Source organism: Purpureocillium takamizusanense, chromosome 13 (assembly GCF_022605165.1).
Source record: "Purpureocillium takamizusanense chromosome 13, complete sequence".
Lineage (NCBI taxonomy): Eukaryota > Fungi > Ascomycota > Sordariomycetes > Hypocreales > Ophiocordycipitaceae > Purpureocillium > Purpureocillium takamizusanense.
Window position 1 is genome coordinate 398,639 of NC_063080.1, and position 17,859 is coordinate 416,497.

Sequence of the window (17,859 nt, forward strand, 5' to 3'; positions counted from 1 at the left end):
CCCCAATGGCGACTTCTCGTTCGATACAAGGTTCTCTCCGGGGGGGATCGTGTGACGTCACCTGTCAACGGCATCAATGAGCCGAACAGCTCCACTCACAGGGCACCAGTGCAAGACGGGAATAACAAGTCCAGTCCAACGTCCTCTGGTGCGTTGGCGCATTAGCAATCCGTCTCCAATTCGTTGGTGCTTGGTCCGGTCCTCGGCGCGAGATTGACGGTAAGACGGAAACAAATGCCGTCTGCCTCGCCCTCTCCAGTCCCCGAGTTGAGGCGAGAAGATACAAACATGGTGCACCGCCCCTGGTGCGCAAAGATTTCTTTCCTCTTCACAGTTTGTTGCCACTGTATTTTATACATTGATTCATAATAAAAAGTAATTGGACTTGCACGGCCCCGAGATTGCAACGTAAAGACCACAGACTCCCATGGCAGCAGCGCGAAGGAACAGACACCCTTCCGCGCCAACTTCACGTCACCATGCCCGCCGCGGACGACAAGGACCACCAAGAGGGTCACGATGACTCCTCTTCGCTGCGGCGACCGACGTCCCGCGGGCGGCAGATCGGCAGCGGGCACCACGAAGACGACATTGAGCGCCTCGAAGACCTGGCAAGCACCACGACGACGAGCGACGACCAACTCGACGATGCCGGGTCGATCCTCACCACCGAGGAGAAGCGGCAGGAGTTTGACGGCCACCGCCCGACGCAGCACGAGATGCGCGCCGGGTCGCTGTCGCGCTCGCGGAGCAGACATAGCCGCGGGCGGTCACACTCGGCGGCAACCACCTCGGGCAACAACAACGCCACGGGAGCGGCGGCGCCGGCGCTCAGCAACGGCAGCGCGATGATGGGCGGTGGTGGTCCGCCGCTCGCTCGCACAGTCACCCGCCGTGACACGGTCCTCTCGCGCATCCGCTCGCGCAACGCCGTGCCGCAGTTCACGCACCCCCTCGCGCACGTCGCCACCTCCGAGGCCGAGATCGTCGACTTCGACGGCAAGGACGACCCGTACCACCCGCTCAACTGGCCGACGCGCAAGAAGGTGACGACGACGCTGCTGTACGGGCTCGTCACCATGACGGCGACGTGGGCGTCGTCGTCGTACTCGGCCGGCACGCCGCAGATTGCGCGCGAGTTCGGCGTCGGCACGCAGGTCGCGACGCTCGGCACGACGCTCTTCCTCTTCGGCTTCGGCGTGGGACCCTTGCTGTGGGCGCCCCTGAGCGAGGTGTTTGGTCGTCGCATGGCCGTCATGACGCCCATGTTTGTGGCCTTGTGCTTTAGCTTTGCGAGCGCCACGGCAAAGGACTTGCAGACGCTGATGCTGACGAGGTTCTTTGGTGCCTTCTTTGCGAGTGCGCCGGTGACCAACACGGGTGGCGTGCTGGGTGACTTGTTCTCCCCGGCGTGGAGGGGCATCGCCATGGCGGGCTATGCGATGGCTGTCGTCGGCGGACCGGCGCTTGGTGAGCAGTCCCTTCCCCCCTATTTACGCTTTCATGACATGTTTTTTTTTTCACTTTGACAATGGTAAGACAAGGCAGCTAACGAGTTTCCCCGTCCCTCTGTAGGCCCCATCGTGTCCGCGGCCGTCGCCCAAGAGCCCTCCCTCGGCTGGCGCTGGACCGAGTACCTCACCGGCATCCTGCAGGCCGCCGTCCTCGTCGTGGCCGTCATCTTCATCGACGAGAGCTACCCGCCGAAGCTGCTCGTCTACAAGGCGCGGCGCCTGCGGCACGAGAGCGGCAACTGGGCGCTGCACGCGCGCTTCGAGGAGTGGGACGTCAGCGTCGGCGAGCTGGCGCGCAAGTTCCTCGTCCGCCCGGTGCAGCTGCTCCTCACGCCCATCTGCTTCCTCGTCGCCCTCTACGCCAGCTTCTGCTACGGCATCCTGTACATGCAGCTGGGCGCCATCCCCATCATCTTCGGCGAGCAGCGCGGCTGGGGCCAGCTCGTGTCCACGCTGCCTTTCCTGTGCATTATGATAGGCGCCTCCATCGGCTGCAGCCTCAACGTCTACAACCAGACGCTCTACAACAAGTCGTACCACGCCGCCGGGGACCGCGCCGTGCCCGAGAAGCGCCTTCCCCCAATGATGCTCGGCTCCGTGCTCTTCAGCGCGAGCCAGTTCCTCGTCGGCTGGACGGCCGACCCTTCTATCCACTGGATCGTCCCCTGCATCGGGCTCGTCATGCTCGGCGCCGGCTTCTTCACCATATTCCAAGCCGCTCTCAACTACCTCGTCGACACCTTCCAGGCCTACGCCGCCTCGGCTGTCGCGGCCAACACGTTTCTCAGGTCCTGCTTTGCGGGCGCCTTCCCCCTCGTTGTCGGCCCTCTGTTCCACAACATCGGCGTCGGACCAGGTTCGAGCATCACGGGGGGCTTCGCAGCCCTGCTTATACCCGTGCCTTTTGTGTTTTATGTATACGGAAAGAGGATTCGTGCGAGTAGCAAGTGGTCCAAGGCAAGCGTGTTTGATTAGCGTTAAGTGCATAGTGGCATTTGTATCAGCGAGTGGCATGTCCCTGGGTTGGGCACTGTTATTATTGACAATATACGTTTAATACACTTCTGAGTATACGTTTGGCGCACGCGCGCTCTGTTCGCCTTAAGGGTCTGCTCGATTACAATAGAACACGTCTTTCGGCGCTGTCGCTTCATTGAGGATTGCACGCGCTGCTCATCCTCCCTCTGGAACGGGTCAAGACTCAACCTCGCTCCATCAACCATGATCGCGTCCAACTGTGTACGAGAGAGTCAGAGCGCCTTTGCCTCTTGAGTACGCGTGCGCAGAAGGCGTCTCGAGCTACCTTGAGCCTAGCCATTGATTTCTCGAAGTGGCTGACGATATCAATCGTGACTCACCAACACCAGACACGGCTGTAGATGGACAGACTTGAGCCCGCGCTTACTCTGCAACAGCAGCTCTCAATAACAGGGCCCAGTGCATGTGGTGATAGCGCTAAGGGCAAAACTTGGTGAGTCAAGTCCTAGGCTGAAACGACTTTGACGCGGGAACTTTTGCCAGCGCTACGGACCCTGCGATGGCCTAGACTTGGACTGAACTCTGCTACTTTTCAATTGAGATGATGCAAGAAAGAGGATCAGCAAGTCTCATGGCGCCACGCGCCGTCGCTGGCAGAAGCCGCCGTATGGTGTGCCTGAGTTTTGTTTCCTCATAAGAACGAGCATCGGTCGCTTGGGAATTTGCGAAAAACTGGCAGTCTCAGCATCGAAAATGACCGCGAAACCAGCAACCCCCTCCGCAATGGAGTTCATCGCTCAAGAGATGCATGACAGCTTCAAGTCAGCTCGCCTCGAGTTCGTCAAGATTGACGAAAACAACGAACAGCTCAAGACATTCATCCGCACGGTCGAAACGCCCTTTATCCAGGCCCTCGCATCGTCGTCCATGCCCATCCCCTACGGCAAAGCCGACGTCGACCGCATTGTCAGCCTCATGTCCAAGGCATTCCTCGGCGCGGCCATCTACCTCCTCCCTTCGCCTAGCGACGAAACATCTCACAATTTCCAAGGCGATGCAGCGGTGAGCAGCACACAAACAACAGCAGCAGCAGTAGCAACGGCAACAAGAGCAGGCAGCTCAGACGGCGGCGTGCTCATCGGCACCATCTGCCTCGGCTGGGGCGGCTTCACGCCCGGACTCGTCAGCAACCGCAGCGCGACCATTGGCATCGCCCTCGCGCGCCAGTACCAGAACAACGGGTACGGCAGGGAGGCCATCGACTGGATGCTGGACTGGGCGTTTCGGCACGGGGGCCTGCACACGGTGCGCATCGGCGCGTTCTCGTATAACGAGCGTGCGGCGCACTTGTACGAGAGCATGGGCTTCACGCTCGACGGGCGGATGCGCGACGCGCGACGCTTTAATAGGCAGTGGTATGATGAGTTGCTCTTTTCGATGACGGAGGACGAGTGGGAGCGGCTACGGGGTATATAAAAGGCGAAAACGCCAGAGGACGAGCGTGTCTGAGCTGAGATGGAAACGACATGTAACGGCCCCCCGTCCCCAACCTAATTAGAATTTAATAAAGGGAAAGTAATGGTCCTCGTGGAGCAAGGCTCCGTGCAAACATCATGGCGCCGCTATAGCTCCGCCTCGTCAATGTCATACACCAGGTGCCGCTCCTCGACACCCACGCCCTTGAGCCCAACCGCCCACGCCACCCACATGTAAGCCCAAACCACCCACTCCTTGATGCGGAGCCCGACCGGCCCCGTCTTCTTCCTCACGCCGGCATTGCTCGCCGCCTTCTTGGCGATCTCGTCGACGCGGGGCCTCCTCACGCGCTCGTACGTCGCAAACGCCTCGTCCACCCGCTGCTGCTGCCCGAGAGGAAGGTCCTTGAGCAGCCTCGCCGCCAGGAACGCATCCTCAAGCGCCATGGACACGCCCTGTCCCGCGTGCGGAGGCATCGCGTGCGCCGCGTCCCCGAGCAGCAGGCAGCGGCCCCTCGACCAGGTGCCGCCCGGGGGCAGCTTAAAGACGGGGTAGAACTTGACCACGTCTGTCGTCTCGACGATGCGGCGCATCGTGGTGCCCCAGTCGCCGCTCGCACCCTCTAGCACCTGCAACATGGTGTCCTTGAAGCCATCGACTTCCTCCTTGCGGCGGACGTCCCACCCGTCGCGCGTGTCGCCCACCTCCGGCAGAGGTACCTCCCCGGAAAAGATCCAGTAGAGCTCGTCGTCTGCGGCGGTGCAGCTCATGGCTGCAAAGGCGCCTTCTTGCGTGAGCGTCGCGTCGATGCCACGGACCTGCGATGCCGTCGCGGCGTGGCTGCTGCCCAGCGCGGCGATGGGAATGATGGAGCCGTAGCCCGATAAGCCAGAATATACGGGCGTCTGCGCGGGATCGACGTACAGCGTGCGGACGGATGAGTGGATGCCGTCGCAGCCGAGGAGAATGTCCGCCGAGTCGGTCGTGCCGTCGGCGAAGGTGATGGTTACGCCACTGTCCGTGTCTTCTACGGCCGTGAGCCGCTTGCCGTAGTGAACTGGTATGCGGGCCTTGGTAGTCGCTCGGAGCAAGACGTCGAGGAGGTCCGTCCGCTTGATGCGGAGATATCCAAAGCCCATCTTCTCCCGCACCGCACCCACCATGTCTTGCTCGCCTAGGATGGCGCCTTGCACCGAGTGCAGGACGAAGCGAGAGTGGCTGCTTCCGCGCGAGAGCAACTCGTCGTGAAGTCCGAGCCGGTGCAGGAGCCGCATGCCATTGGAGAAGATGCCAATTGCCCCTCCGAGAGTCGTTGGCTCCGGCCGCAGTTCATAGACGGTGCAAGAGATGTCGGTGGTCTGGTGGAGTCGGAGTGCGGTTGAGAGACCGGCCGGGCCGCCCCCGATGACGATGGCCTGGTCCAGTCAGCCAGCATTAGGAAGGAATTTGGAACTTGGAAAGTTACTTGCCTTTCTCATCTTGACCGCAATTCTGTGTCTTTGGACCGCGTACGTGCCTGATGTGTCCGTTGCTCTGCTCGCCCGTCTGACCTAGATGTGGATTCCTCAACTTATAACTTCTTTGAGGCCGCCTCACTGCGGCTGACCATCGCCACCAAGACTGGCGGAGGGACTTGCCAAACCAAGCTAGCGCCTCCGCCGTGCGGACGTGAAGGCCGCTCTGCACATCGAGACGCAGCTTGCATGACCTTGATGTGTTGCTTTTGTTGCAGTCAGGCGTGCGGCACGACCGAAGAAACCGCATCCACACCTTATCAGGTTCGCGCCGCATCAATGTCATCGCCAAATCAAGACCCTGAATCCAGGCAACGCGGACTCCGCACGCGGCGCCTGCAGTCAAGAGACAACCATGCGGTGATGATGATCCATCGGTGGAACCGCCTCCCGCTGTCATGCGAGCCCTGTCGCGAGCGCAAGCGCCGCTGTGACCGTCAGCGGCCCTGCTGCTCGAGCTGCTCCAGCCGCGCCATACAATGCACATACTACAAGACGGGCGGCGAGGAGCCAGCGGCTGATGTTGTTGACGGCGATGACACGGGAGCGGGCCCTAGTACCGCGATGCCCTCTCATGATAATAACCGTGCTGGCGCCGTGCCGGTCGATCCGATGCAGAGCCAGACGCTGTTCGCGCCCGCCCGCCCGCCCTGGGCCGTCGTTTGAGAGTGGCGGCTGACGTGGCTCACCAGCAGGAGCAATGGAGACGTTGAAGGTCGCCTTCAGAGGCTGGAACGCGCAGTCTTTGCCGCCGCCGTCAGCAATGCCGGAGTGTTGCCCCCTCGGCCAGGGGCTCCACTGTGCAGGTTCGATGGTGCGTATGAACTTTATAGCTGAAGCTGATTCCACATTCTCGCCGCGGGAATTGACATGGCGTTTGTATCAGCATATACTCCTTTTGGGTTCAAGCTGCCGTCTGTGCCCGTGAGCAGGAACTCCGATGGTGAGGCTGTACCCTACGCCACGCAGCTTTCGATCAAGCTCCCTCCCTTTGTCGGAGCAATACAACTGTTCGAACACTTTACGCAAATATGCCAGCCAAACTGGGGCGTCTTACACATTCCTTCCACGAGGGCGTTGCTATCGAGAACGTACCAGTCCCAAGAGACTGGTGAGCCGATTGCAATTGCGGACCTGCTACTGTTGTTTAGTATCTTTGCCGCTGCCGCCTTCAATTGGACCCCGTCGTTGCTGGAGACATTCAAGTCGACGCCTGCCGATGCCAAGGCGGTGTTTACAAGCTTCAACGCCCTCGCCTTGTCGGTGCTTGACAATGATGTGTCGCCAGTGAGGCCCTCGACCACGGCCCTCGCCGCGCTGAGTAACCTGGCGCACCTGAGCACCAACTCACGTGGGCTGTCCGACAATGTTCTCCTGTTGCGTGTCAGATGCCTCCTCATGGCGCGGTCTATGGGTGTTGACCGTCTCGACACACGCAAGAGTCGCGAGGAGCGTGCCCGGAAGGGGTGCAACGAGATTGAGCTGCAGGTCCAACGACGGGTTTGGTGGAATCTGGTCGGGTTTGACTGGTAGGTTATGCGCTCCGTATGCAATCATTGATGGCGGTCATGGCTGAGAGTGCAGGTTGAATGCGTTTCCGGGGAGCTCGCACGAGGGCACGTATATGATACAGCCAAGGCATATGAACGTCGGGTTACCAAGCAACGCCCCTGACGAACTCATTACGGAAGACAAGGCCGTGGACCTTCCTCTTGATACGCCGACTCCCATGTCGGCGTTTATATACCGCGTCAAACTGGCAGAGGTGTGCCGAAACGCCGTCGATGCCCTGCCCTCCGCATTACACGACACCGAGGACGCGGATTACAGCGTCGTCATGGATCTAGACACCGCCTTCAACGACTACCTGCGCGACTTGCCATGGTTCTTCCGTCTCGACGCGTCCAGCATGAAGCAATCCACGCAGGCATGCACCGAGCAGCCCATGCTCGCCGTCCACCGCGTCGGCCTCAACTTTAGCGCCCAGATACGCCTCTGTCGCCTGCACCGCCCGTACCACCTCCTGATGGCGGACTCGAGCAACGACCCGCGCCATGCCTACTCGCGGACGGCGTGCGTCCGCGCCGCGCACACGGTGCTCGAGCTGCGGCGCGCCATGGACGACATCGGCACGCGCGTCGGGGTGCAGCCCGCGCGCTCGTGGATCGTGATGCAGCACGTCTTCATCGCGGCGCTGATCCTCGCGACGGACGTGTCGCGGGATCCGGACCGCGCCGGGGGGCCGGATGCGCGCAGGGCAAAGGTGCTGGCCGCGTGCAAGGTGCTGGAGCGCTCGACCGAGGAGGCGTCGGGCGCGTTGATGGACGGCGTGCAGAAGAACCTCCAGACGCTCATGGCGGCGCTGCGAGAGAAGCGGGATCCCGCGTCGGTGCAACGGCCGGCGAGCTCGGCGGCGACGACAGCCAGGAGGCCAAGCTCACGAGCGGCAGCAGCAGCAGCCACGGCGGCGGATGACGCGGGGCAGGGAATCGTGAGTCGAGGCTCAGGGGGCAATGTGAACCCTGGAGGAGCTACGCTTCCCGAAGCCATGCAGGGCTTGGAAGGGACGGGATCCTCGGACGATGGAAGCCTCGATCAGCTGTGGTCGGATTTTCTGCACGTTGCGCCCCAGCTCGATGTGCCGCAGTGGGATCTGCTGCTGGACGACATTGAGCTCCCGTCGTTTGCACTGTAGAAGATGGGTGCCGAGACTGTCGAGACGGGGTAATGGATCTTTTGTTGACATCTGATGACATTTGACACCGTCCGTTGCGTCAAAGAGGCGTGAATAAAGCAGCACTGATCGGGTTTGCTTCCCATTCCCACGAGACAGCTGCATGCACTACCTCTCACTCGAGGCGACAGTCCTGCGAGAGAGTGGCCGACAAGTTCGATCGCTTACACTCGTATTTCTGACATTGTGTCAGTCACCAAGCCAGGCACCCACGAAGCTTCCGACCGCATAACGCGGGGATGTTTGAGGTGGGTTTCGCTAAGTTGGCACTAGATAGAGAACGTGTCCCTTCAAATGCCACCAGTCTTCCGATCGAGCGTCTCCTACAAGCATCCGACCATGTCACAACCATCACAAGGGTTATTGTCCTCTCTGCGAGACGGTATGTGCGCCCTCGCCCTCGCCCTCACCCTCGCCCACTCTGTTCAAACCTCAGGCTCGCAGTATGTGGCCAACAAGGGGCGCTGACGCATTCAAGGCTCCGGCCGGCCGGTGAGGGGCCGTTCAGCATATCATTTCTTCGCCGACGAGCACCGCATGCGCGTCTCGGAAGAGCGTCCGGACATGACGCCAGGGGAAGTCGGTCAAATCTTGGGAGAAATGTGGCACGCGCAGACCATCGCCCAGCGAGCCCCGTACGAGCGAATGGCTGCCGAAGATAAAGACCGCTATGAAGCCGAGGTACGGGAGTGGCAGGTAATCAAGGCGAACCAGCAGAATCCGGAGATGGGCTTGCTGCTTACAGTGTCTGCAGGCGGAGCTTGAGCGACGAAACGCCGACGCGCGGTAATTGTAAGATCAAGAGTAGCTGGCAAACTCATCCATCTGCACGTGGCTGATAGCATCCGGGCCAATGTGCAACTTCACAGCTAGCCTTCCCACCTCAGCGTCGGCCCGCGAGAGATTGGGGCGGTGGGAAACATTAAACTATTGAAGATTATCATGAACGCCGTTCAGTGTCATCGCTGTGCCTGCCAGAGATTCTTCTGAACCCATACAAATAAGTCGTACAAAAACGCCCAATCATCGCTGTCATCACTGTCTCAACACGCTCAGCACTTCAAGCCGTCCTCTCCCGCCACAAGAACGCTCCACTTGTCCGGATGTGAGACCTCTGTTGCTCGTTCTTGCCAACACAGCCTCTCACGGTACATCTTCTTCACCACATTCGCGACGTTACTCCATGCTTCCAGCGACTTCTCCTTGGTATCCTTTTTGTTCAAAGCAGGTTAGTCGATGGCTCAAGCTGACTGAGAGTTTCCAATCATTGTGTGGTGTCGAGCACTCACGTGGTTGCACCACCATGTGCCAGTATCGAGCTCGCATCCGATTCGAGCGCAAGTTTGCGGCCCGGCGGCGCTCTTGGGGACTCCATCCGTCCAAAACAGGCTCTCTGCCGTGTCTTTGAGCACTTTGGGATAGTATTTGCTTCCCTTTGGATGGCCACCACATTTGTGATCTGTCGTGTCTGGCGAAGGGCCACGCCGTTCGAGGACGCTGCGCTTTCTTCGCGAAGCGGCAAAGGACTCCCAGTCGGGGTTGAGCTTGAGGAGCTGGTGGTGGACCTCATGGACGGTGCCATTGAGGACAACCCTCTCGCCTGTCCGCACCTCCACCTCCCACGAGGGTACGAAGAGACTGTAGCCTGGAATCGGGGCCGTCGAGCCTGGAAGTGTCGAGTTTGCGTTTGGCTGGCGGGCGACAAGACCAGACACCTGGAAGTGAGATCAGTTAGCACGGAAGCGTTAGCGTGGCGACACGATGTTGTCGACTAACCACTGCAACGAGACAACATAACGTGAGCGTCCAAGGAAACTGCATGGTTGCAGTGGCTGCTACAGAGGCAAGAATTGACAGACATTCATGTCAACCCAGGAGCTGGGATTTCGGGGCATAATTAATACTCGGCCTCTTGCCCATCCCCAGCCTCAACCTGGCCAACACAACATAGACATCGCACACGTGGAGGCACATGGTCAAACGGCCGGCCTACGCCCTTTGAGAATCACCGCACGTGGGAGGGATAGACAGAATTCTTTGCCGTCGCGGTAGGAAACCTGGTGTAGAGCAAAACTCTACGTGCGTGCTGGAGATGTGGAACTGGCCGGGCGATGCTGCGGGATTTGCCAGTTTCTATATGCAAATGCCACAGTCCATGCGGCATGTCAACGACTCGAGCACGAATCGGAGCTCACGTTTTCCCCACGAGTGGCCTGTCAATGATGCTCCTGCACCGACACGGGCCTCAGGCTGCACATATTACTGTGTTGAGGCAAGCCACGCAAGCGCCATGGACAATTAACTTTAGCGACGCAGTGGTGCGCATATAAGGGATTCCCTTGAACTCCACCCGGTACCTGTAGCCCATGGGCCTTCATTAATAAGACGTCAGACGACAGCGCCAACTTCTACGGTGACGGTGATTGCCGAGACTGCGGTCCTGCGCACCCTATGTCGCCCAGGCCGTTCGTGCCGCCCGCCACGGGGACGAACTTGTCAGTGTCAGGCGTGATACTCCCTGACCATTCTTCAATTTTTGACAAGACTCGATCGGAGCTTCTAATATCGAATTGCAATATCTATGTCGTCTCCGTCATGGCGATGTGGATAAGGATTCGTTAATGACGAAATTTAGATGCGGCGAAGACCATTGAGAGTAATGACGGACCGGCCCGACGAGTTAGCTATGCCTTAAGGAACGAAGTAACGAGAAGCTTTATAGCCCGCCCTCTCTCCTATATTATATATTATATCCTTATTGCCCTTTCCTTCGCTAATTATTTTACTTAAAACTCGATGGTTTATTAGCTTATTTAAAGTTGCGACGCCGCCTGACCCATGTGATGCGCCGCTTGACCTCTACGCTGACGCCCGGCAACGTTTCGATTCGTCGTACAAGCTTCATGATGTTATGTCGAGTCGGCAGGAGGATTGTCGGCTCGCAGAGCAGGTGGTCAGCACGATCCCGTAGGCCCCTCGCTGACGGCTAGCTGTACAGAGACTCTTAAACCATCTCACACGTGGGCATCGCAGGAGGCGATTATCCACTGGCCGGGGACCGCCCAAGTGGCGGAAGGGCAAGGAGCCCAAACTGTCAAGAATCAGGCGAGAGCTAAGTATGGGTTCCAGAAGGGGAATGGCCCTCCTAGCACGAGGTGGGGCGTCGCGTACCAGTGGCAAGTCGTCCCGCCATGGGCGCGGTTAAATAGCGGCTACAATCAATGGGTCGGAACTGCTACATGTAGTAAAACTGTCGCTCAGCTAAAACTATCGTGCACCAGCCTCTCGACCCATCTTAGTACCCCCACAAAGCGGCGTGGCAGGCATGATCACCATTCGACCATCAGTACCCACGATTTGGGCTCGTAAATTACCGACCAGCCCTTCTTCTTATCAATTTCATTGCTATGTAAACAAAGGCATCACCGCCAGCATGGTTTTCAGGCGGTTCGCTTCGAGCGGCGTTTGGGCTCGCAACATGAAAGGGAGGGTTCTCGGATCACAAGTGCCGCCGTCACCCGAGCTGCTCCCGCCTGAGCATCTCGTCGATGAGGAGAGGGTTCCCGGATACAAGCCCGAGCACTATTATCCCGCAAATCCTGGTGATATCTTGGGAACTAGGTATCGGCTGGAGGCCAAGGTTGGTTGGGGGTCGTCGTCCACCGTGTGGCTCGCGCGCGACATTCGAAGGTATTGATTTCATCCATGCGTGCACACTGCTGCGTCAAGACAGCCACTGTATCTTCGCATTACTATATACCGGACTGAGACTATCATAGGGGCAATTGGTTTACGACAACAAGGCATGTTGCTGTGAAGCTCTGCAACTCCGATGCCACTGAGGAAGACATGACGCATGAGTTGGACATTACCATGCAATTGTCATCTGCAAATCCTCAATATCCGGGGCGTGCTGCCCTAGGGACGGCGATTGAAGGATTTGTGGCAACGTCGCCCATGGGACGCAGTCATCTTGTCCTTGTATTCGAACCTCTGCGAGAGCCACTCTGGCTTTTGAGGAGACGCATCACGCACACAGACTATGTTACACATGAATCTCTGCCTCTCATCAAGGCTTACCTTAGAATCCTCCTCGAAGGGCTCGACTACATGCACACGCAAGGCCATGTTATCCACACGGGTGCGTATCTCGCCATGGTTATTAGTACGCTCTGACTCGTCCAGACTTGAAACTCGACAACATTATGGTCACGTTCGAGGACCAGTCAACCGTCGACAAGTTCGTTCAGGCGCAGGCTACCCATCCATTAGCTCGCAAACACGGCCACAATCGTATAGTATACCGTTGTCACAACAATTTCGGCCCTATTTTGCACGGTCTCGGTAATATTGTACCGCAGATAACCGACTTTGGCCTTGCTCAACGCGGCGACAAAGCCGGAGTGCTCACTCACCCCATACAACCCAACGAATTCCGCTCGCCCGAAGTCCTCCTCGGAGTCGGCTGGTCCTACAGCGCAGACATCTGGAACTTTGGCGTTTTGGTTAGTTCACTGATACACTAGTGCCTCTTCTCGGGCTCTCGTTGACAAAAGGCAGGTTTGGGAGCTCTTGACTGGAAGTTCCCTGTTTCGACAATCAAGGACGGAGCCATACCTTCCCGTTCAGCACCTGGCAGACATGATCGCTCTCATTGGGCCGATTCCCCCTGTGCTGCTCCAGCGGGAGAGACGCATGCGCGATTGGCGATGGTCTCCAGCCGTCCTAAATCCTCAAGGAAGACCCTCTATCAACGCTGCCGAGTTCTACAATGGTCCCTTCTTTGATGATGATGGTCTGTTCGACATATATAAGCTCTGTCTCTCTCAGTACCGCGGCTAACCTTTATGAACTAGGTAACTTTTTGCGAGGTGACCTGGTTCCCAGGGAGCGAACCCTTGAAGATGAGGTGCCTCAATGTGTTCTTGAAGAGAATAATGCTGCCCGTTTTCTTGCCTTTATGAGGAGCATGCTTTGCTGGGCTCCCGAGGAGCGTGCAACGGCTCACGATCTCTTGTACGATCCCTGGTTGGACCCAAACCTAGCCAAATCAGGAACTTAGAGCTGGTCGCTTCCTTTATCCCTTTCAAAGGTTTGTTACGTGCCACATCTCCAATTCACTGCCACGCGTACCGTTCACCGTTGCAATAGGGAATCCACAGCCCATGCTCCTCCGACCACTGCCCGAATTGCCATCCAGGCCAACGCGAAACCCAGACAGCCCAGGCGCCTAGAGTGATGTGACCTTGACGAGCCCGTGCCCCGGGCCTGCGCTGGGCTCGTGTTTTGGGTGCCCGACAGGGGACATTTGACCAACATTGAAAAACAGGTGTGGGGACGTCCGTCACGTCCGTCGCAACACAGCCGCGGCCAACTCCCCCAGCCGACGCCTCTACAAGCATGAGCGCACACAAGGGTGTATCACAAGGTTGTAAGTGCTGTACTGTGAGCGCTCGCTCTATCCAGACCATGTCAGGGGCATGTTGCAATCATCAGGAACCTATGGCCAATACGACTCAGCCGCAAGTGCTGGCTCAGGTCAATCGTTGGCCGCCACAGTCTTCCCGACTCTCCCGTCTCCCTGACTACGTCGGGCGAACCTGAGCCACAGCCATCACGATGGATGCCTCGCCAGTCACCAGACGGGAGGTCAACGAGAATGAGCCTGCCCCAAAGTGGGGGTACTCGACTTGAATTAGTACCCTACCGGTCATGGGCGGCTGGGCTCCCTAAGGCACGGCCCATGCGGGGCGCCAACTAGCATCGTTGCCTAAGGTCGAGGCCTGACAGGAACAGGCTGCGCGGTGCCATGGCTTCACCCGAAAGGTCTCAAGGCCAAGCAGCTCACCCAGGCTGAGTATGGCTTGGCCACTGTTCAGTCTTTCATCCGAAGCTACTGGCTCCCCGCTTGCAGCCGAAAGTCACGGATTGATGGGCTTGCTGGATGCCTGGTGGTGTCTACAACCTGCGCAGCTGCAGCGCAACGGAGCACAGCCCCCTCTGGCCGACAGTCATGCTCCCGTTGAGCTGCAGAGACGCTCGTATGAGCGGGCCCCGCCGTCGGGCATTGCTCCCCGACGATGTGCACAATGACCATGTGCCCCCAAGTATATATACGAGAAAGCTTTCGAGCTCGAGACTCTTCTAATGTTTTATGTAGCCTAACTTTGATACTATTAATTCCTTCTTTACTGCGTTTTCTACACGCCAACGGCTTCTGCGTGAAACTTTACGGGGCCTGTTAGGTTGGATGGCCGCCTCCATTTGACAACGAAACACAATTCTTCTTACATGTCGTGTAAACGAACAACCCTGCCGTCAGGGCTTTTGTACGGATTCGTTATCAGTCGTCAGGCGAGGCATATTTGTCGGCACTCTTGTAATGAGCTATTATTCGCCAACGTCTTTGCGTATGCTGGGCAAACTCTAGCCCGTCGAATCCTTTTGTGTCACTCTTAGGCACGAGTGATTGTCAAATGCGGCAAAAGTGATAGCGGGGGAAAGGTACGTTTGACTCGGTCCGCGCCTTGCTATTGTTGCCCCTGTCATAACACACTTGAGTGACCTTAGCAGTGACGATGAGATGGCGTCTCATGCAGCGTGTCGAGGCGGGGTTACAAACGATACTGGTATAATTTTAACTTCATGTGTAGCCAATTACGCATCATAAAGGATCTATATGTCCACCCGCGCCCGTAGAAATGCCCAAGTTGCACACAGCGAAACACAGGACATCTTTTAATGCATGAACCGGGTCGCATGAAGACTGCAATTTATGTACCCAGGAATTATCGCTATTGACATAATAAACCGTGGCCAGGTCGTACTCCTGGAGCTGACCGTCTACCATATGATGCACTATAAGTATTAGCGGCAAGTTCCGGCCTATGTAAGAGTGTTTTCATACCGCGAGGTGAAGGTACCAGACGTCGACGAATTGCCACAGTTCCATTCACTACCTTGAACACATGGGTCTACGGAGCCAGCCTGCCATGGACTCGGTCTGCCTCCGTTTCCTCATTGTCGTGTCCCTGTGGGCAGCCGCGGTGGTCAGCGCCCCGCCGCGCGGTGAGCCACTCCCATTTGATCCAGAGCTCGGAGGGATGTGGAACAGCAAGCAACTGACAGGTCGCGGATCTATCGCATAGATTGGCGGTTCCCAGGACTACTTGATGCGACGATCAGTGACATTCAGTGGGGCTTCGAGAAAGGATGCTTCAACTCAACCGACCTTGTCGAGGTAGATCTCTTATCAGGTTAATGGCGATCCGGGTGTGGGCTCACACTCATCAAATGGCAGGCATATCTCGAGCGAATTCAAGAAGTAAACGGGCGACTCCATCCTGTGACAGAGGAGAATCCAGATGCGCTGAGCATCGCAGCAGCTTTGGACATAGAGAGGGCTACAAAGGGCCCCAGAGGGTAAGCCTCACTATTTCGAGCTTGGTTGCCAGGTGTGGGTACTGATGCGCGTACCGCCAGCCCTTTACATGGTGTTCCTATTCTACTCAAGAACAACATTGCCACCAAAGACAAGATGAACAACACAGGTCAGACTAAAGCTACATTTGTTGGCCGTCGGCACGCACCTCGTTACCGCGCTAACTGTAGGAAGCTGGATCACATGCCTTGTTGGGAGCGAAGGTTCCTCGCGACTCAACCATAGCCCGGAAGCTTCGAGAGGCCGGCGCAATCATCCTCGGCAAGGCCAACATGAGCCAATGGTGCGGATGGCGCAGCGGAAACGGCACACACGGATGGTCATCGCACGGCGGCCAGACCATCGGCGCTTACTACCCCAACCAAGATCCGTGGGGAAGCTCCAGCGGCTGCTGCGTAGCGGTGAGCGTGGGCCTGGCCGCGGCGGCGGTTGGCACCGAGACACAAGGATCGATCCTTTCTCCAGCGGGTCGAAACGGGGTTGTGGGCATCAAGGCGACGGTAGGACTCGTGTCGAGAGACATGGTGATTCCCGTCTCGGAGCACATGGACAGCGTCGGACCGATGGCACACACGGTGAAAGACGCAGCGCAAGTCCTGCAGGCCATCGTGGGCGACGACCCAAACGATAGGCACTCTTCGACGATCATGCCCACCATCCCCAACTACGTGGACGCTTGTCGGCTGCGAGACATTTCCCATATGCGCATTGGTGTGCCGTGGCATTTGATTCGTGAGGCGCCAGATGCGGCGTTGCCTCACGAGCTACAGTCCTTCGCCAAGATGCTGGCCATCTTTGAGGAAGCCGGGGCTCAGATCATCGAAACCAACATCCCAATGGCGAAGGAACTCCTGGAGGCCCAATCCATAGTGCCGTTTGCTGACTTCCCGGCCAACCTTGCCTCGTACTTGTCCCAGCTCACCGCCAACCCAAACAACATCAACACGCTAGAAGAACTGCGTGAATGGACGAGAAATAACCCGGTGGAGGAGTACCCTCAGCGTGACACCCTTCTATGGGATGCATCGCTGGAAGTGCAGGCCGACGAATGCGGCAGCGACACGAGCTGCTACGCGGCGGAAAAGGCGCAGTTCGAGCAACTGGTCGTTACGGGAGGACATTTCGCGCCCCTCGAGAGGGACAACCTAACGGCGATTGCCCTGCCGACTTCGATAGCGCCTTACTGGACGGCCATCACGGGAGCGCCAGCGATAACGCTGCCCATGGGATACTTCCCGGACGATGCGCCAGTCATCCAGAGCGACTCGGGCAATCTCGTGGACGTGGCGCCGGGCATACCAATGGGCATCAGCTTCCTTGGACGGAAATGGTCTGAATTCGATCTTATTGAGCTGGCGTACAACCTGGAAAGCCACACGCGGGTGAGGCAGCGGCGCAGGCTCATGGTCACTCCTTCGAAGGAGTTGAACCTCCCCAGAGCGTGCCGTAAGATCGGAACATAATTCCAGAGAGGAGTCCGAGCCACGAGAAAGCCAAATGGCCAAGTGTACTGGGCACCTGCCCTGCAGTGTAACATGCTTCAGTTGATGTTTAATAATTCAGTCACGGTCTTTATTAGAGAAACGTTATGAACTTTTGCGTGACTCGGTAGCACTATTTGTTTACTGTACGAGGTAAACGATGCCCCGGAGTTGAAGTCAAGCTTTACCACATAAGCCGGGCTTTCTGGCGTTGCAGCGGCGGCTCTGAGGAACTCCGTGCAATGTCAGTATGACGCCATAAATTGGGGGCGCCTATACACGAGTCGGAAGTTGCTCGTCCACCGTGCGAGCCAGAACCATTTCCCCAGACCTCCATCGCAGGCTTGGCCGGAGAGAAGGACGAAACGGCTTAATAAATCACTTGTATTGACGCTTTTTTTTTGGTAACTAATGACGCTTCCATCTGCGGGTCAAGTCTCCATGTGGCGGCGATACCCCTGTCTGCTTGCTGCGTAAAGCCGGCTCGGAAGCCCCCCGAATCGCCGCGCCGTCGGCCCGTCACCGAACAAAGAACTTCTGTACCTCTGCCGGCACATCGGCTCCTCAGCTCCGCATAAGCCGGGCGTCCCATTGTACCGCCGGGTCTGAGGCGCTTATTACCGGCAACATGATATTGCGATCTTACCAGGCAGCGGAGCCGCACGCCGTCGCTGAGAAATGGTAATGATGGCCAGGACGGGCTGCCCGCAATCCCGCACGG

At 57.9% G+C, this 17,859-nt stretch overlaps 8 protein-coding genes across 9 annotated transcripts; 6 read left to right on the forward strand and 2 right to left on the reverse strand.

Moving 5' to 3' along the window:
- The first annotated feature begins 29 nt into the window (after nucleotides 1-29).
- Nucleotides 30-2,596, forward strand: JDV02_010640 (uncharacterized protein). The gene is made up of 2 exons (XM_047992390.1): nucleotides 30-1,470; nucleotides 1,576-2,596. The coding sequence occupies exons 1-2, from the start codon at nucleotides 480-482 to the stop codon at nucleotides 2,487-2,489; spliced, it is 1,905 nt and encodes a 634-aa protein (XP_047848404.1). The 5' UTR covers nucleotides 30-479; the 3' UTR covers nucleotides 2,490-2,596.
- A 546-nt stretch (nucleotides 2,597-3,142) lies between these two features.
- JDV02_010641 (uncharacterized protein) lies at nucleotides 3,143-4,038 on the forward strand. The gene has a single exon (XM_047992391.1). It carries the CDS (start codon nucleotides 3,246-3,248, stop codon nucleotides 3,966-3,968), a length of 723 nt encoding a protein of 240 aa, XP_047848405.1. The 5' UTR covers nucleotides 3,143-3,245; the 3' UTR covers nucleotides 3,969-4,038.
- JDV02_010642 (uncharacterized protein) lies at nucleotides 3,842-6,062 on the reverse strand. Of its 2 annotated transcripts, XM_047992392.1 has the most exons (2): nucleotides 5,438-6,062; nucleotides 3,842-5,383 (listed from the first exon to the last, which is right to left on the reverse strand). In XM_047992392.1, the coding sequence occupies exons 1-2, from the start codon at nucleotides 5,444-5,446 to the stop codon at nucleotides 4,115-4,117; spliced, it is 1,278 nt and encodes a 425-aa protein (XP_047848406.1). In that variant the 5' UTR covers nucleotides 5,447-6,062; the 3' UTR covers nucleotides 3,842-4,114. The 2 variants fall into 2 exon arrangements, with proteins under 2 accessions (XP_047848406.1, XP_047848407.1); XM_047992393.1 differs by having other exon boundaries at nucleotides 3,842-6,062.
- Nucleotides 6,063-6,094: 32 nt separating this feature from the next.
- JDV02_010643 (uncharacterized protein) lies at nucleotides 6,095-8,177 on the forward strand (the record flags this gene model as incomplete). The annotated part of the gene is made up of 4 exons (XM_047992394.1): nucleotides 6,095-6,111; nucleotides 6,175-6,296; nucleotides 6,369-7,011; nucleotides 7,067-8,177. The coding sequence occupies 4 exons, from the start codon at nucleotides 6,095-6,097 to the stop codon at nucleotides 8,175-8,177; spliced, it is 1,893 nt and encodes a 630-aa protein (XP_047848408.1).
- Nucleotides 8,178-8,510: 333 nt separating this feature from the next.
- On the forward strand, nucleotides 8,511-9,006 carry JDV02_010644 (uncharacterized protein; the record flags this gene model as incomplete). Its single annotated transcript, XM_047992395.1, has 3 exons — nucleotides 8,511-8,598; nucleotides 8,695-8,912; nucleotides 8,971-9,006. 3 exons carry the CDS (start codon nucleotides 8,511-8,513, stop codon nucleotides 9,004-9,006), a joined length of 342 nt encoding a protein of 113 aa, XP_047848409.1.
- A 35-nt stretch (nucleotides 9,007-9,041) lies between these two features.
- JDV02_010645 (uncharacterized protein) lies at nucleotides 9,042-10,300 on the reverse strand. The gene is made up of 3 exons (XM_047992396.1): nucleotides 9,993-10,300; nucleotides 9,506-9,931; nucleotides 9,042-9,427 (listed from the first exon to the last, which is right to left on the reverse strand). The coding sequence occupies exons 1-3, from the start codon at nucleotides 10,035-10,037 to the stop codon at nucleotides 9,269-9,271; spliced, it is 630 nt and encodes a 209-aa protein (XP_047848410.1). The 5' UTR covers nucleotides 10,038-10,300; the 3' UTR covers nucleotides 9,042-9,268.
- Nucleotides 10,301-11,502: 1,202 nt separating this feature from the next.
- On the forward strand, nucleotides 11,503-14,986 carry JDV02_010646 (uncharacterized protein). Its single transcript, XM_047992397.1, has 6 exons — nucleotides 11,503-11,906; nucleotides 11,996-12,357; nucleotides 12,402-12,721; nucleotides 12,777-13,011; nucleotides 13,073-14,720; nucleotides 14,790-14,986. Exons 1-5 carry the CDS (start codon nucleotides 11,542-11,544, stop codon nucleotides 13,276-13,278), a joined length of 1,488 nt encoding a protein of 495 aa, XP_047848411.1. The 5' UTR covers nucleotides 11,503-11,541; the 3' UTR covers nucleotides 13,279-14,720; nucleotides 14,790-14,986.
- Nucleotides 14,987-15,208: 222 nt separating this feature from the next.
- Nucleotides 15,209-17,120, forward strand: JDV02_010647 (Amidase; the record flags this gene model as incomplete). Its single annotated transcript, XM_047992398.1, has 5 exons — nucleotides 15,209-15,284; nucleotides 15,365-15,456; nucleotides 15,517-15,638; nucleotides 15,699-15,766; nucleotides 15,832-17,120. 5 exons carry the CDS (start codon nucleotides 15,209-15,211, stop codon nucleotides 17,118-17,120), a joined length of 1,647 nt encoding a protein of 548 aa, XP_047848412.1.
- Between the last annotated feature and the right edge of the window lie 739 nt (nucleotides 17,121-17,859).

Coding starts and splice junctions, on each gene's coding strand:
- JDV02_010646 (XM_047992397.1), top strand. CDS start 11,542: ATGATCACCATTCGACCATCAGTACCCACGATTTGGGCTCGTAAATTA. Junction 11,907..11,995: donor CTCGCGCGCGACATTCGAAG/GTATTGATTTCA, acceptor AGACTATCATAG/GGGCAATTGGTTTACGACAA. Junction 12,358..12,401: donor AGGCCATGTTATCCACACGG/GTGCGTATCTCG, acceptor TGACTCGTCCAG/ACTTGAAACTCGACAACATT.
- JDV02_010645 (XM_047992396.1), bottom strand. CDS start 10,037: ATGCAGTTTCCTTGGACGCTCACGTTATGTTGTCTCGTTGCAGTG. Junction 9,932..9,992: donor TATGTTGTCTCGTTGCAGTG/GTTAGTCGACAA, acceptor TCTCACTTCCAG/GTGTCTGGTCTTGTCGCCCG. Junction 9,428..9,505: donor GCACATGGTGGTGCAACCAC/GTGAGTGCTCGA, acceptor TTGAACAAAAAG/GATACCAAGGAGAAGTCGCT.
- JDV02_010640 (XM_047992390.1), top strand. CDS start 480: ATGCCCGCCGCGGACGACAAGGACCACCAAGAGGGTCACGATGACTCC. Junction 1,471..1,575: donor CGTCGGCGGACCGGCGCTTG/GTGAGCAGTCCC, acceptor GTCCCTCTGTAG/GCCCCATCGTGTCCGCGGCC.
- JDV02_010641 (XM_047992391.1), top strand. CDS start 3,246: ATGACCGCGAAACCAGCAACCCCCTCCGCAATGGAGTTCATCGCTCAA.